The sequence below is a fragment of the Carcharodon carcharias genome, chromosome 6 (assembly GCF_017639515.1).
Source record: "Carcharodon carcharias isolate sCarCar2 chromosome 6, sCarCar2.pri, whole genome shotgun sequence".
Classification (NCBI taxonomy): domain Eukaryota; kingdom Metazoa; phylum Chordata; class Chondrichthyes; order Lamniformes; family Lamnidae; genus Carcharodon; species Carcharodon carcharias.
In genome coordinates, this window is record NC_054472.1 from 137,672,659 (window position 1) to 137,690,500 (window position 17,842).

A 17,842-nucleotide genomic window follows, 5' to 3' on the forward strand; every position below is an offset into this window, starting at 1 on the left:
CCCTGCCAGATCGTCCAGCCGCATCAATGATGCAGTTGAAGTCACCGCCCAGAATGACCGGCCTGGAGGTTGCCAGCAGCAGTGGGAGCTGCTGAAAAACCTCCAGCCGCTCAGCCCCTTGTGACGGGGCGTAGACGTTAATTAAATGGAGTGGAGCATTCTTATACATTACGTCTGCTACGAGGAGGCGCCCGCCCACCACCTCCTTAACCTGGGAGACGGTGAAGCTGCCTCCCCGCAGCAGAATCCCCAGGCCGGAGGAACGAGAGTTTTTTCCTCCTGACCAGATCGATGACCCATGGGACCACCATCGTGACCATTGCCTGTAGGAGCTGAGGTGCGGTATCGCACACTCCTGTAGAAACAGCAGGTCAGCTTTGACCTTGGCAAGGTAGTCCAAGGTCGCAACACATCGCGTAGTAGATTTAATGCTACGCACATTTATGGATACAATCTTTACACCCATTTTAAAGCAGTTAGTCGCTTATCAAACCTGTTGTCTCTGAGAGTTCCTTCATGCCCGTGGTGTGCTCAAATTGCTTCACTTAGGATGGGCTGAGGAAAGCGTCCTGAACCTCCCCATTGGAGATGTTCTGCTCGGGTGGCATCTGGGGGTCCGTGCAGAGAGCGGGGTTTGAAATGTCCTCTGTTGGAGAAGCTTCTCCAATCCTCTCCCCCTCTGGGGCATTGCTGCTCCCAGCTTCCCGGAGCTGGGGTGCGCTGAGCGCCTCACTGCTCCCAGATTCCTGGGGTTGTGGTGCACTGGCCTCTTTGGGTTGTGAGCCAAGTTGGGGTGCACTGGTCTCCTCATTGTCTCCAATGTTCTGGAGCTTGGGTGACTCGTCCTCCGACTCCCTTGCGTTTTGCCGCTTCTTCTGTTGGCGCCGCCCTGGCACTTCTTCGTCCGAAGAGCTGCTGCTCTTGTTATCCGTGTCGGATAGGAGACGCCTCTTGACTCTTGTCTGGGAAGTGGCTTGGTTTCTTTTTAGCCCCTTCTTCCTTTTGGCTCTCTTCACCAGCTGCCACTCCCCCTGCTGCTTTCCCACTGCTGCCTCCTCCTCCTCCGTTGATTCGCTCTCCTGAGGAGTGGGTGGTTCCGGGGGCAGTGCTGTTGATTGGCTGTCTGCTGCCTCAATTTTTTCCTCCACCTTGTCTCTCTCGGTGTCCTCCTTTGTCCCGATGTTTTCCCTGGGGGCCTTGGTGGTTGGTGTGACACGAGGCATTTCTTCTGCTTCCCCCTCGTTGGTTTTAGCTGCCTGTGCATAAGTACGGCAACGTTTGGGGCAGGTCTTGTAGAGGTGACTTGCCTCGCCACACAGGTTGCAGCACTTAGCCTGTTCGCAATCTTTTGTCTGGTGCCCTTCCTTTTTGCAGTTCTTGCAGAGGACAGCACTGCAATTGGCCGCCACATGACCAGACTTGCCGCATGAGCGACAAAGTTTGGCTTGCCCAGCGTAGACAAGGTAACCACGGCTTCCCCCGATAGCGAATCTGCTGATGGCAGGGAAATATTGTATTTGTCATTAATTGCACTCCTGTAATGTATGAAGATGCCTATTAAAATTCTAGATTCACCTATCGATAGTGTAGTGAACCCTCAAAGTTGACCTAGCCAAGAGGACCCTGGGTGCACATCCATTTCCTTATGTGGTTGTCAGTGAGAATGGTCAGTCCAAATGCCAATTTGTTTACATCTATATATAATTTTATTTACACACTAATTAAGCAAACCAATCAGTTTACACCAAAGTTAGAAATCAAACATGTTACACTGTGAGGTAATGAGCTTTATATGTTGGCCGGAAAAGTGGTAAATGTTAAAATATGTTCAAAAGAAATACCTAGGTACAGAAAATGAACCATCAGTTCCACTAAATTTTCTTAAATGCATTTTTATTTGCTTTGCTGGGCTGATGGTGTAAATTTAAGAATGATTATTGGTCTCAAAAAGACTCACCTTTGTTGACTTGTGTGCGTGGTTAACTCAATCAAGTGAATATCTAAGATGTGTAACAGAAATTGAGTGATTATTTTGTTGTGTTACTGGAGGTGCAGTGCCCAAACTAATGTGATTTTATGGGTTAAAATAAAGAGATATAATGGCTGAATACAATTCTACAATAGCTTCTTGAAAAAATAACATTCTGTGAATTACTTTCCTAGTCATTGAGCTTTTATCTGTGAAATTCCCTCAAAAGTTGTCAAATACCTCTGATGACCACCATTTCACTTACCATTCTTAATAGTTTACAATTTACTGTTTTGTTGTGTAGGTTGAAAGGCTAGAAGCTAAAGTTGTTGAACCTATGAAGAAGTATGGTTCAATTGCCAAGCTGAAAAAGGTAGGTTGTGCATGCACAGTGACCATTGTAGCAGGAACTGTCAGAGTTCATTTTAACATTATGGTTATTAAAGATGATTATATAAGAATGAAAGTATATTTTATTGTTGATTTTTTGAATATAGAATACAAAAGTGCTTGTGTAAGAGGATAACAAGGTCTAATGACATTTTCTGTAAGCAATCGTGTTCAATTTCGTTCTTTGTAAGTCCCTTCCTTGGAAACTATCTGTCTAACTTGTCCATTTAGTCATTTGAATGGATTAAACTAGATTCTTATCTGACTTCAAGGGCATTTTTTTTATTATTATTAATCAACAATGATAGATTGCTTTGTGGCTCCTTGACATGTCTCAAGAAATGTCCTTTCAATATAAAGTTTGATACTTTCAGAAACATGATTAAACAACTTCTATCCCATATTCTACATCCTCTTCTATCAAATATGGATAAAGTATAGTGGAATCCCTTTCATCGTATCTGTTCAAGGTCACTGCATCTCAGATCACAAATAAGAGGATTCAGCATTTGCTGAAGATTTGTGGAGAACTTTTGGCTATTTGAAGTGGATTCTTACATGATTCCACAAATAAAATGATTCAAAAATAGTGATGATTAGTACTGCCAGAGAATCTTCTTCCATTTTTTTAATATAGTAAAACTCATTCAACATTTTTTTTGCAATTACCATGGTAACTTTGCCTTAATATGCAATTACTAACATGTTGTCACTGTAATACTGAGTGCTAATGCACCTCACATTTTGAAAATGGAATTTAGGAGCTAAAATAGATATGCATCATTGAAATTCACTTCAGTTTGCACTGATTTTTAAAAGATATTTTCATTTCATTTAGCACAGGGGCTACAAATTACTTTGGTCCAATCTTCAGAACGTCTTTGTTCTGTGGAGAACCGTCTGACCTTCATTGGACGGAACAACTAATCTTATTTTTAAAGGATGTTTCTAAAATGGTTTTAAAAGAGGTAGCTGCAGGGATAGTGGATGCATTGGTTTTGATCTTTCAGAACTTCTTAGATTCTGAAACCATTCCCAAGGATTGAAAGGTATCAAACATAATCCTGCTATTTTTGAAGGGAGGAAGAGAGAAAACAAGGAACTATACACCAATTAACCTAACTTCAGTAGTGGACAGAATACTAGAATCCATTATTAGGGAAGTGATAATAGGGCACTTAGAAAATCATAATGTGATTAAGCAGAGTCAACACAGAATCCTGAAAGGGAAAGAGTGTTTGATAAATCTGTTGTAGTTTTTTAAGGATGTAACTAGTGAGATAGATGAGGGGAAACCAGTGTATGTAGATTTCAAAAAAACTTTCAGTAAGGTGCTTCACAGGAGGTGAAAAATTAGGACTCATGGGATTGGGGGTAACATATTGGCTCGGATTGAGGATTGGTTTGTGGACAGAAAACAGAACAAACTGGACATTTTCAGGTTGGTAGGATCACCACTTTGGCTTCGGCTATATTGATGACTTGGATGAGAACACTGAGTGTAACATATCCAAGTTTTCTGATGATGCAAAGGTGGAAAAGTATGCGGTGAGGAGGATGCTACAAAGCTGCAGAGGGATATAAACAGGTTGGATGATTGGGCAGATGTAATATAATGGGGCAAGATGTGAAGTTATCCATTTTGGTAGGAAAAGAGCAGAATATGTTTGAATGGTGAGAAACTAGGAAATGTTTGCATTCAGAGGGACCTGGGTACATGAATCACAGACAGCTAACATGCAGGTACCCCGAGCAAATGAAATGGATGTTAACTTTTGTTACAAAGGGATTGAAATATGAATAAAGTAGTCTTACTACAATTATATAGGACATTGTTGAGGTCACATCTAGAATACCACGTGCCGTTTTGGTCTCCTTACATAGGCCTATATTCCCTGGAGTTTAGAAGAATGAGAGATGATCTAATTGAAACATAAAAAATTCTTAGGGGGCTTGACAAGGTAGATGCTGAGAAAATGTTACCCCTGGCTAGAGAATCTAGAACATGGGGGTCACAATTTCAGAAAAAGATGTCGACCCTTTAAGACTGAAATGAGAAGTTTCTTCACTCAAAAGGGCTGTGAACCTTTGGAATTCTCTGTCCCACAGAGCTGTGGATGCTTAATTTTAGGTAATGTTCAAGATAAAGGTTGATAGATTTTTGGGTACTAAGGGAATTAAGGGATATGAGGCAAAAACAGAAAATGGTGGAAAAACTCAGGTCTAGCAGCATCTGTGGAGAGAGAAACAGAGTTACCGTTTCGAGTCCGTATGACTCTCCTTCAGAGCACAAAGGGTCATACGGACTTGAAACGGTAACTGTTTTTCTCTCCACAGATGCTGCTAAACCTGAGTTTTTCCACCATTTTCTGTTTTTGTTTCAGATTTCCAGCATCCACAGAATTTTGCTTTTATAAAAGAGAAATGGGGATCATGTGGGAAGGTGAAGTTGCGGTAAAAGACCAACTATAATCTTAGTGAATGGCAGAGCAGGTTTGAAGAGCCAAATGTCCTATGCCTACTGCTATTTTTTTTATGTTCTTGTTTTCTACAAGATTGATAAGCTGCTAGAAAATTATCAAAAGCTGTCAGTCCCAGGATTGTTGTCTAATCTGAAATAGCAATAACCATGACATTTATGTGCAAGTATCTACTGAAAGTGAGCAAGATGTGTATTAGAATTTAAACCGAGTTTACTGTAATTTGAGCTGTAAGTATACTCAGCATTTCTTAATTTACATTAAAGGAAACCCAACATAAGTACAGGAAAGCCTAAAGAGCAATTGAAGGCACATGATTTATTCTTGGAGGGGTATACGTATTCAGGCAAAAGTGGTGATGCTTAAAGCCATGCATTGCAAACATGTGGATTTTACAAATGCAAGTTATTTCTTTCTATCTAATGTTTTGAGTCCAGTATTTGCACCTGCACTTTTCTCTTGCTAAAAATCAATGTGACTTTGCATATGGCCATTCAACTTCAGGCCTGTTCTGCCATTTAAGGAGATCATGGCCTTGGCTCCATATTTGTTAATAGCTTGAAAAAAGTTATTAATCTCAGATTTAGAATTATTAATTGAGCTAACATCTGTTTTTTGTGTGGTGAGAGTTCCACAATTCTACCATCCTTTACATGAGAACGTGTTTCCTAACGTCACTCGTGAATGGCATAGCTTTGATTTTAAGGTGATGCCCCGTTGTCCTGGAGTTGCCCAGCAGAAAAAGTTTCTCTCTTTCAATCTGTTAATTTCTTTTAAAATCCTCAAGCAAATCAGCTTCTACAGTTCAGTGGATACAAATTTATTTTGTGTAATCTCTTTTGTAACTAAACCTTTGATGAATCTGCACTTCACTCCTTCCAAGGCCAACGTATCCTTAAAAAGGTGCAGTGCCCAGATCTGAATGTAGTATTTCATGTGTGATCTAAACAGAGTTCTGTATAGGTGCAGCACATTTATATTCCTTTTGTGTTGTAGATCTCTAGTTATTAAGGCTAGCATTCCATTAACCTTTTGATTATTTGTTGTACCTAATGACTACATTTTAGAAATCTCTTTACATTGACTCCTAAATCTCTTTGGACCTTCATTAATTTAGCTTTTCAACATTTAGAAGGTGAAAGGACCTCTTTTTTGACCTCACACTTCACCTGTAATGGGCATCCATCTGCCAGTTTTGCCCACTTTCTTAGAAATCAATGCTGCTTTGTAATTTGATGCTCCCATATACACCACTAACTATGGTTCCCAATGTATGGTTCCCAATTGTGTTATCTAAGTCATTAATAAATGTTGTGAATCTTTTTTTATTTGTTCATGAGATGAGTGTCACTAGCAAGTGCAGCATTTGTTGCCCACTCCTAATTGCCTTTCAGAAGGTGGTGGTGAGCAGTATTTCGAACCTCTGCCGTCCATGTGGTGTAAGTATACCCATAGTGTTGTTACGAAGGAAGTTCCAGTGTTTTGGTCTAGCAACAGCGAAAGAATGGCGATATAGATCCAAGTCAGGGTGGTGTGCGGCTTGGAGAAGAACCTGTGGGTGATGGTATTCCAATCCTTCGACTGCCTTTGTCGTTCTGTGCAGTGGAGGTTCAAGGTTTGGAAGATGGTGTCTAAGGAGCCTTTGTGAGTCGCTGCAGTGCATCTTGTAGATGGTACATACTGCTGCTACTGCACAGCAGCAGTGGAGGAATGGAAAGGGTGGTGGTAAAAGCAAAATACTGTGCAAAAAAAAAAACTGAAACAAAAACAAAATTCTGGGAAAACTCAGCAGGTCTGACAACATCTGTGGAGAGAGAAACAGAGTTGATGCTTCGAGTCTGAATGCCTTCTTCAGAGCAGGGCTCTGCAGCAATGGCTATGGAGTCTGACAGCATCCCAGCTATAGTACTGAAGACTTGTGCCCCAGAGTTAGCTACATCCTTAGCCAAGGTGTTCCATTACAGCTACAACACTGGCACCTACCTGACACTGGAAAATTACCCAGATATGTCCTTCCCATAAAAAGCGGGACAAATCCAATACAGCCAATTACCATCCCATTAGTCTACTTCAGTCAACCGCAAATTGATGGAAGGTGTCATTGACAATGTTATCAAGCAGCTTTTACTGAGCAGTAACCTGTTCACCAGTGTTTAATTTGAGTTCTGCTAGGATTACTCAGCTCCAGATTTCATTGGTTTAAACGTGGGCAAAAGAACTGAATTCAAGAGGTGAGTTGACAGTCACTGCCCATGACATCAGGAGTTCTAGTAAAAACGAAGTAATTGGAATTCGGGGGAAAAATTCTCCACTGGCTAGAGGTATAGCTAGCATAAAGGAAGATGGTTATGATTGTTGGAGGCCAATCACGTCAACCTCAGGATATCACTGTAGGAGTTCCTTGGAGTAGTGTCCTAGGCCCAACTATCTTCAACTGCTTCATGACTGGCCATCCCACCATCATAAGGTCAGAAGTGGAATGGTTGCTGATGATTGCACAATATTCAGTCTTATTCAAAACTTTTAAGATACTGAAGTAGCCTCTGCTTGCATGCAGCAAGAACTGGGCAACATTCAGGCTTGGGCTGAAAAGTGACATGTAACAATTGAATCAAATAAATGCCAGGCCATGACCACCTCCCCAAGAGGAAATTTAGACATCACCCCTCTCCCACCACTTTGACATTCAATTACATTACCATCGCTGAATCCCCCACTATCATAATCATGGGGTTACAGTTGACCAGAATAGGTCAGAGTTTGGGTATTCTGTGCTGAGTGGCTCATTTCCTGACTCCCCAAAGGCTTTCTACCATCTTCAAGGCACAAGTCACGAATGTGATGTAATACTCTCCGTTTGCCTGGATAAATGCAGCTTCAAGAACACTCAAGAAACTCAGTATTATCCAGGACACAGCAGCCTGTTTGATCAGCACCTCCTCCAATATCGGTGCATCATGGCTGCACTGCAGCATCTCGCCAAGGCTTCTTCAACAACACTTCTCAAACCCATGACCCCTGCCACACCGATGGGCCTAAGTGCACACCACGTTGACTTAGAAATATGTTATTGTTCCAACATTGTCATTGGCTTAACATCCTGTAACTGCCTACTTAACAATATTATGGGTGGAATTTAATGTCCTTCCCTGTGGTAAGTTTGGCAGAGGGCATTTAATCATGTGGGAGGGTGGTAGATGGGGATCGTGCCACCTTCACCTTGATTAAGTCTGTGGCGGGAAGGCCCATGGATGGCCTTCCTGCCCTGCTGCCAACTGGGGCCCTCAAGTGGGCAATTAATGTGTAATGTTATGTGTTTCTCCATTTCTGGACTCTTGTACACCCCCAGTGTTAATCGCTGCAATGTTAATGGCTGTGCTTTCCCCTGCCAAGGTGCTAAACTTTGGAATTCCCAACTTAAACCTCTCTGTGTCTCTACCTCTCTTTCCTCCTTCAAAAAACTTCTCAAAACCTACCTCTTTGACTAAGCTTTTGTCATCTTCCCAGACTCTCCTCTATGACTTGGTGTAAATTTTTATTTGATAACGTTCCTGGGACATTTTACTGTGTTAAGGGCACTATATCCGTGCATGTTGTCAACAAATGCTGATGAGCAAACACATGTGGAAATTGCAGGTCGTTAAATGCTAATCTCTCAGAGGGAGCATTTCATTTGAAAATGTCCAAAAATGGTTTATGTGGGCTGGTCAAATACTGCAGCAGCATTCTCATTTGAAATCTTTGCAAATCATCAGCTATTGAATCATGTTCACTTCATGGATTATGATTTCATGGATTGTACGAATAATTTTAGTTTTCTATTTTCTCCTTGTTTAAGGCTGAGGAATGAACAGCCTTGGCCTCAGTAGTTTTCATCCATCGTACCACTTATGCTCATGTTAATTACATTTTTGCATTACTTGATTCTGCTGCTAGATGGAGCCCTGATATTACATAGTTAACCATATCTTTCAACTTTTTCAATATACTATTACATGTGGGAACATTTATCTGACACGATTGCTTAGGTTTGAGCAAAAAACATTATTAATGAATGTGACCATGCGATTGGAACCGCCCAGGTACTTAGCTTGCATATTATAAGACAATGATATCTGATGCCAACAGTCCAATGTGGAAGAATGTTGAAAAGTGTGATCCTGCTAAACAAGTTCATTTAAAGGGCAAAAAAAAATATTTCTCATAATGTGACCCAGAAAGGCCTGAATAGTGCCTGTATCAAGTAGGCCTTTCGAGAGAGGGCTACTCCCTTCAAATTATGTATTTTACTATTAGAGCTATATATCTTAGCAGTTCTCGGCATCATTTTAGGCTTGTTCAACAAAGAAAATCAGGGCAGTTTCTTGGAACCTTTCTAACAACCACTGAAAACTGTACAGCATCTTTTATCAATATTTGTGTCCTTATTTGTGCTCAGCCATAAGTATTTCTATGATATCTTTCTAAATGCAGACTTGGAAGAAGATCGGGGGATGCATGCTAGACAGGTGCAAGGAGCAGCTTAGATGTTGTATCCCTCTCCCCTGTCCACCTTTGCCCCATCATTAACAACTTTGTCTTTAGCTGCATATACCTTATAATCTGGAATTTCCTTGCTAAAACTGATTCCCTTCCTTTAAGACCCTTCTTAAAGATTTGAACAAGCTTTTGGCTCAAGCATCTCATTTGTCTCTTTGTCCAATTCCTTTGCATCTCCTTGAAGTGCCTCTGGATGCTGTTCTCTGTTAAGGGTGCATATAAATGCAAGTTATTGTCAAGATGCTTTTGTAATACAGGTGGCTGTTTGTACAGGCTGTTCACAGTCTGACCTCTGGGGCCAACAATGTGTAAAAGAAAAGAAAAAAATGAGAGTATTATCTTAGTTTAGAAACTGTAGATATACAAAGCAACTTTAATTTTGAACCTGGTACTTACATGCAAACAAATGGTTTGGTAGTAGACATAACTTCTCAAAATTCATATTTGTGTTACCTAATCTCCTGCTATGGTCAGCTTATTTAATATTTTAAAATCTTTTTCACAGGAAGACCTCAAGGTTGCTTCTGGTGCTATAAGACGTGAATCAAGGCAAATTGCCCATGTGGAGAGAATGCGTCAGAGGAATCCTTCTGACCGACAAATTGTTGTATCCTTAATTTACGTATTGTATGTATGTGTTCTGTACAGAGCACTGTCACACGATAGGTGGTGAGCAGGATGTTTGTGGCCTGTTAGATATATTCAGGAACATTTATTATTTGGGCCTTTAAAGCAAAATGTTATCTTTCCTCAGTAGATCCTGTGAGTGGCCTTTTCCTCTATGAACAGAGGCACATTTTGCTCTAACAGAATTATAAGACATTGGTCTAGCAATAAAGTTGATTGTGAAAATTTCACATTAAACCTGTGTAGGATCTCATATTTGGTGTTCAATCCACTTCCTAAATCAAGTTTTTAAAAAAATTTGAGGTTAAGGCTACTACAATATTTATTCATAGAATAGTTACAGCACAAAGCCCATCAAGTGCACGCCAGCTCTCTGCAAGAGCAATTTAACTAGTCTAACTTCTCTGCCCTTTCCATGTAGTCCTGCATTTTTTTCCTCTTCAGGGGCAGAACCAGATTCCTTTAGAAAACAATGACAGAATTAGTCTGCACCACCATGTCAGGCAGTGCATTCCAGATCTAACCACTTGCTGCATGAAAATGTTTTGCCTTATGTCACCTTTTTTTTTGCCAGTCACCTTAAGTCTGTGTCGTATGGTTCCCAACCCTTTTGCTAATGGGGACATTTGTCTCTATCTACTCTGTCTAGACACCTGATGATTTTGAACACCACTATCAAACCTGTCAACCTTTCCTTTAAGAACAACAAACCCAGCTTCTCCAACCTATCTACTTAACAGATGGCCCTCATCCTGGGAACCAATCTCATGAATCTTTAATTCATTCTCTCTAAAGCTTTCAATCCTTCCTAAAGTATGTTGCCCATTGGACTGAGGAAAAAATACGCCATTTAAGGCTCAACCAGTGTTACGTAAAGGTTCTTCATAATTTCCTTTGGTAATCTATGCCTCTATTTATAAAGCTGCTTGCCCAATTTCCTTTACAAATTTGCCTTCCAATCTTTTAATTCCAGGTCAGTTATGATAGGCCTGTTCTCAACCCAGTGAACATTGGTCCTCCTCCAATTAAGTATTTTAAATTCACAGAAGCATCAGGATTAAGAGTAGGCAATATTTTGATACACATTCATTACGTCGCTAATGGCTTTAACCATTTTTGTCAATGAGAAGAATAGCTTTTTGTGGTTTTAAAAGCCACTGTAGTTGCATTGATCTAATTCTTTGAAAACTGTCCTCTTCCAGGACTTAGTGATGACTAAAGGCACATTTACACTGCAGCTACTAGATTGACATAGATCACTGCAGTTTGGTTTTCAGCCATTTAAAATCCTGTTTACATTTGCTTAGCTTCTGTCCATCTGCAGCTATGTTTTCTTTTATTTATTTACAGGATGTGGGTGTCACTGGCCAGGCCAGCATTCATTGCCCATCCCTAATTGTCCATGAAAAGATGGCGGTGAGCTGTCTTCTTGAATTGCTGCAGTTCCTGTGGTGTAGGCACACCCACAGTACTGTTAAGGAGGGAGTTCCAGGATTTTGACCCAGCAACAGTGAAGGAACGGCGATATATTTCCAAGTCAGGATGGTGAATGGCTTGGTAGGGAATTTCCAGGTGGTGATGTTCCCATGGGTCTACTGCCCTTGTCCTTCTAGAAGGTAGTGGTTGTGGGCTTGGAAGGTTTTTGATGATGTGGGATTCAGCGATGGTAATGCCATTGAATATCAAGGGGCGATGGTTAGATTCTGTCTTGTTGGTGATGGTTAATGCCTGGCATTGTGTGACGTGAATGTTACTTCCCACTTGTCAACTTAAGCCTGGATATTGTCCAGCTCTTGCTGCATTTGGACATGGACTACTTCAGTGTCTGAGGAGGACAATGTGCAATTGTCAGCAAACATCCCCATTTCTGACCTAATGATGGAAGGAAGGTCAATGATGAAGCAGCTGAAGATGGTGGGGCCTAGGACACTACCTTGAGGAACTCCTGCAGTAATACCCTGGAACTGAGATGACTGACCTCCAACATCCACAACCATCTTCCTTTGTGCTAGGTATTACTTCAACCAGTAGAGAGTTTTTCCCCTTATTCCCATTGACTCCAGTTTTGCTAGGGCTCCTTGACACCACATTTGGTCAAATGCTGCCTTGATGTCAAGGGCAGTCTCTCTCACTTCACCTCTGGAGTTCAGCCCTTTGTCCATGTTTGAACCAAAGCTGCAATGAGGTCAGAAGCTTAGTGACCCTGGCGGAACCAAACTGAGCATCAGTGAGCAGGTTATTGCTAAGCATGTGTCACTTGATAGCACTGCTGATGACCCCTTCCATCACTTTACTTATGATCAAGAGTTGGATGATGGGGCGGTAATTGACCAGGTTGGATTTGCCCTGCTTTGTGTATAGAACATACATGGACAATTTTCCACATTTCCGGGTAGATGCCAGTGTTGTAGCTGTACTGGAAAAGCATGGCTAGGGGCATGGCAAGTTCTGAAGCACAGGTTTTCAGTACTACAGCTGGAATATTGTCAGGGCCTATGGCCTTTGCACTATCCAGGGCATTCAGCCATTTCTTGGTATCACATGGAGTGAATCAAATTGGCTGGCATCTGTGTTGCTGGGGATCTCCGGAGGAGGCCGAAATGGATCATTCGCTCGATACAACTGGCTGAAGATTGTTGCAAATGCTTAAGCCTTATCTTTTGCACTGATGTGCTGGGCTTCTTCATCATTGAGGATAGGATAGGTGTGGAGCTTCCTTCTCCAGTGAGTTGTTTAATTGCCCACCACCATTCACGACTTGATGTGGCAGGACTGCAGAGTTTAGATTTGATCCGTTGATTGTGGAATCGCTTAGTTCTGTCTATCATTTGTTGCTTATGCAATTTGGCACGCATGTAGTCCTTTGTTGTAGCTTCACCAGGTTGGAGCCTCATTTTTAGGTATGCCTGTTTCTGTTCCTGGCATGCCCTTCTGCACTCTTCATTGAACCAGGGTTGATCCCCTGGCTTGTTGGTAATGATAGAGTGGTGGATATGCCAGGCCATGAGGTTGCAGATTGTGGCTGAGTACAATTCTGCTGCTGCTGATGGCCCACAGCGTCTCATGGATGCCCAGTTTCGAGTTGCTAGATCTGTTCGAAATCTATCCCATTTAGCACCGTGATGGTGCCACACAACACAATAGAGGGTATCCTCAGTATGAAGATGGGACTTCGTCTCCACAAGCACTGTGTGGTGGTCAATCCTGCCAATACTGTCAGATGCATCTGCAGCAGGCAAGTTGGTGAGGATGAGTTCAAGTATGTTTTTCCCTCTTGATTCCCTCACCACCTGCTGCAGACCCTGTCTAGCAGCTATGTCCTTTAGGACTCAGCCAGCTTGGTCTGTGGCGGTGCTACCAAGCTAATCATGGTGATGGACATTGAAATCCTCCACCCAGATTACATTCTATGTCCTTGCCATCCCCAATGCTTCCTCCCAGTGCCAAGAAGAAAGCTCTGGCTGAATACACACATAGAGTTTTTCTCCCAACAGTTAGAAATAGGTGTTCGAAGATCAGGGAGGGAATAATCCCCACTTTTTAAACATTTAAATCGGCATTGTGTAGGTTTAAAAAATGTCCTACTTTAAAAATGTTAAGGAATTCAGTGAAACCCCTGAGCATTTTGTAAACCAACTCAGGTATTGTATTTAAGAGGGGCAGAAACGGGACATACTGAAGGTAGTCTAACAATAGATTTATGATTGGAACCTCTGTATTTTTTCTTCTGCATGTACTGTCATATGCACAGCACTACTCTTAGAGTAACAGTTATAATAAAAAATTAGTTAATTTCAAAATTCCTGTGAATAGAAATTAATAGACCACACCATTACCCTTTGTGGCTGATATAAGCACTATATCCCTCAACTTGGTATTGTTTATTAATCATATTGAATATAAATCTATTTGTATTCACTCTTCCTTGTGTACATTTGGCCTCACTATAACGATTTAACTCAATAGTGGTAAGTTTTGTGTTGCACTAATTGTAAGATTTTGGTCTGGGAACCACAGATTACCCAAAAAGGGAGGGTGGGGTCTTGATGTCATTGGTGATTTTAAAGGAGTTTATTAAGAAGCAATGGTTTAGACATGATACATGAGCTAAATAGGCAGAAAAGGTATATGACCAATAACAGATGAGAATGGTTTACTAGTCCAGAATGGTACAAAGGGATTGGGGAAACAGAGGGATGCTGAACTCCGCCGGTGGCAGCCGTCTCCTCAGAATGGTTTATTGGTCCCTGGATCAGATGAACAGATGATGAAGCTGATGTCTGTAGCTAGAGGTGGCAGTCTCTTCTTGAACTGGCCAGAGTGCCAGGCTGTAGCCAGCCTGGATCACTTGAAAAAAGCTCTTTCCTGCCTGAAGTCTTCTTGAGCCAGTGAAGGTGTTAGGCTGAAGTCAATATTGGTCTACCTCAAGAAACTCTTTTCTGTTCAATGTGATTTTTTCCCCCTCTTAGAGCCCATATTAGTTATGTGATCTTATGTCAATCACTTATTCAACTGTCTATTTATCAAGAGACAGATATTCCATCACCAAGAGTGGCTCAGTAGTGCCACTACTAACCGAGCTGGCCGAGTCCTAAATTATATAGCTGCTAGACTGGGTCTGCAGCAGATGGTGAGGGAACCAACAAGAGGGAAAAACATACTTGACCTCGTCCTCACCAACCTGCTTTCCACAGATGCATGTGTCCATGACGGTATCGGTGGGAGTGACCACGCACAGTCCTGTGGAGACAATGTCCTGCCTTCACGTTGAGGATACCCTCCATTGTGTTGGGTGCCACTACCATCGTGCTAAATGGGATAGATATCCTACTAGCATGGGTATCTATTTAGCATAGAATATCTATCTATCTAGATAATCTAGCAACTCAATACTGGGCATCCATGAGGTTCTGTGGGCCATCAGCAGAACTGTACTTGAATACAATCTGTAACCTCATGGCCTGTCATATCTCCCACTCCACTGTCCCATCAATCCAGGGGATCAACCCTGGTTCAATGAAGAGTTCAGGAAGGCATACCAGGAACAACACCAGGCACAGCTAAAAACGAGTTGTCAACCTGGTGCAGTTATAACACAGGACTACTTGCATACCAAATTGCATAAGTATCAAGTAATAGACTGGACTAAGCGATTCCACAACCAATGGATCAGACCTAAGCTCTGCAGTCCTGCCACATTCAGTCATGAATGGTGGTGGACAATTAAACAACTTATTGGATGAGGAGACGCCACAAATATCCCCATCTCAATGATGGAGGAGCCCAGCACATCAATGCAAAAGATAAGGCTGAAGCGTTTGCTGCAATCTTCAGCCAGAAGTGCCAAGTGGATGATCCTTCTCGGTCTCCTCTGGAGGTCCCCAGCATAACAGATGCCAGTCTCCAGCCAATTCGATTCATTCCACATGATATCAAGAAATGGCTGAAGGCACTGCATACTGCAAAGGCTATGGGTCCTGACAACATTCCGGCAATAGTACTGAAGACTTGTGCTCCAAAACTTGCCCCCCCCACCCCCGGCCAAGCTGTTCCAGTACAGGTACAACTGCCCAGCTATGTGGAAAATTGCCCAGACATGTCCTGTACACAAAAAGCAGGACAAATCCAACCTGGCCAATTATCGCCCCATCAGTTTACTCTCGGTCATCAGTGAAGTAATGGAAGGGGTCATCAACAGTGCTACCAAGCGGCACTTGCTTAGCAATAATCTGCTCACTGATGCCTGGGTTGGGTTGCGCCAGGGCCACTCAGCTCCTGACCTCATTACAACCTTGGTTCAAACATGGACAAAAGAGCTGAATTCCCAAGGTGAGGTGAAAGTGACTGTCCTTGACATCAAGGCAGCATTTAACCGAGTGTGGAATCAAGGAGCCCGAGCAAAATTGGAGTCGATGGGAATCAGGGGGGAAGCTCTTCGCTGGTTGGAGTCATACCTAGCACAAAGGAAGATGATTGTGGTTGTTGGAGGTCAGTCATCTCAGCTCCAGGACATCACTGCAGGTTTTCCTCAGGTTAGTGTCCTCGGCCCATCTTCAGCTGCTTCATCAATGACCTTCCTTCCATCATAAGGCTAGAAGTGAGGATGTTTGCTAATGATTGCACAATGTTCAGCACCATTCACATCTCAGATACTGAAGCAGTCCAGGTCCAAATGCAGCAAGAGCTGGACAATATCCAAGCTTGGGCTGACAAGTGGCAAGTAACATTCGCACCACACAAGTGCCAGGCAATGACCATCTCTTACAAGACAGAATCCAACCATCGCCCCTTGATGCTCAATGGCATTACCATCACTGAATCCCCACTGTCATCATCCTGGATGTTACCATTGATCAGAAACTGAACTGGACTAGCCATATAAATTATTTGGCTACAAGACTAGGTCAGTGTCTAGGAATTGTGCGACGAGTAACTCACCTCCTGTCCCCAAAGTATGGCCACCATCTAAAAGGCTCAAGTCAGGAGTGAGATGGAATACTCCCAGCTTGCCTGGATGAGTGCAGCTCCCAGAACACTCAAGAAGCTTGACACCGTGCAGGATAAAACAGACTGCTTGATTGGCACCACATCCACAAACATTCACTCCCCCCACCGATGTACAGTAGCAGCAGTGTGTGTCACCTACAAGAGGCACTGCAGGAATTCAACAAGGCTCCCTCGACAGCACCTTCTAAACCCACGATCACTACCATCTACAAAGACAAGGGCAGCAGATAGATGGCAACACCACCACCTGGAAGTTTCCCTCCAAGTTACTCACCACCCTGACTTGCACCACATGGACTGCAGTGGTTCAAGAAGGCAACTCATCACCATCTTCTCAAGGGCAACTAGGGACGAGCAATAAATGCTGACCCAGCCAGCGAAGCCCACATCCCATAGGTATTTCCTCCTATTTCCGTGGAAGCCCTTGAAGTCACCCTGTGGCTCTTCGCTTGTTAGGATATCCTGTTTCACCTTTACTCAAGACAGTTGATTTACATGTGGGTCATGAGATACTCCCCTTATCAGGTTTTAGGAATGTTTTCTTTCAGATCCTGTCTTAGAGTAATGTCCATGGCAAAAATAAAAGGTCTACCCTGTCCTGTGGTCAGCTTAGCAGGGTGCTATGGAATTGCTATGTCATGATGTTCCTTAGAGTGCACAATCTCCTCATAGGAAGCCTTTAAAATAAAGGGTCCAATTCTAAAGGGGGCGCAGGAGCAGAGGGATTTGGGTATATATGTGCATAAATCATTGAAGGCAGCAGGACAAGCTGAGAAGGAAGTTACCTGTACAACACATGTTCAGCCTTAGCTGGAGTATTGCATCTAGTTCCGGGTGCCAGACATTGGGAAAAGTGTGAAGGCATGAAAGAGGGTGCAGAAAAGATTTAGGAGAATGGTTCCAGGGATAAGGACCTTAATTACGTAGTTAGAGTAAAGAAGTTGGGACTTTCTTCTAATAGGGAAGGTTGATAGGAGAGTTGATAGACGTATTCAAAATAATGAGGGGTCTGGACAGATAGGGAAAAACTGTTCCCACTGGTGGAAGGATCGAGAACATAAGGGCATATATTTAAGATAATGGAGAAAGAAGCAATGGTGACGTGAAGCCAAGTGATTAGGATCTGGAATGCACTGCCTAGGTTGTGGTGTCGGCAGGTTCAGTTGAGGCATTCAAGAGGGAATTGGATTATTGTCTAAAAAGGAAGTATGTGCAGAACTACAGGGAAAAGGCATGGGAGTGGCACTAGGTGAATTGATCGTCTGGAGAGCCAGACTGACACACTGGCTGAGTGGCCTCCTCCTGTGCTGTAACCATTCTGTTATTTGTA

At 42.6% G+C, this 17,842-nt stretch overlaps 1 protein-coding gene across 2 annotated transcripts in view; it reads left to right on the forward strand.

The window, feature by feature from the left end:
* cibar1 (CBY1 interacting BAR domain containing 1) overlaps positions 1-17,842 on the forward strand; it is a 75,879-nt gene that overhangs the window by 21,599 nt on the left and 36,438 nt on the right. For both annotated transcript variants that reach the window (XM_041189502.1, XM_041189503.1), the window contains exons 3-4: positions 2,274-2,342; positions 9,884-9,985. In XM_041189502.1, the coding sequence (XP_041045436.1) occupies positions 2,274-2,342; positions 9,884-9,985 (171 nt within the window). The remainder of the gene's footprint in view (positions 1-2,273; positions 2,343-9,883; positions 9,986-17,842) is intronic.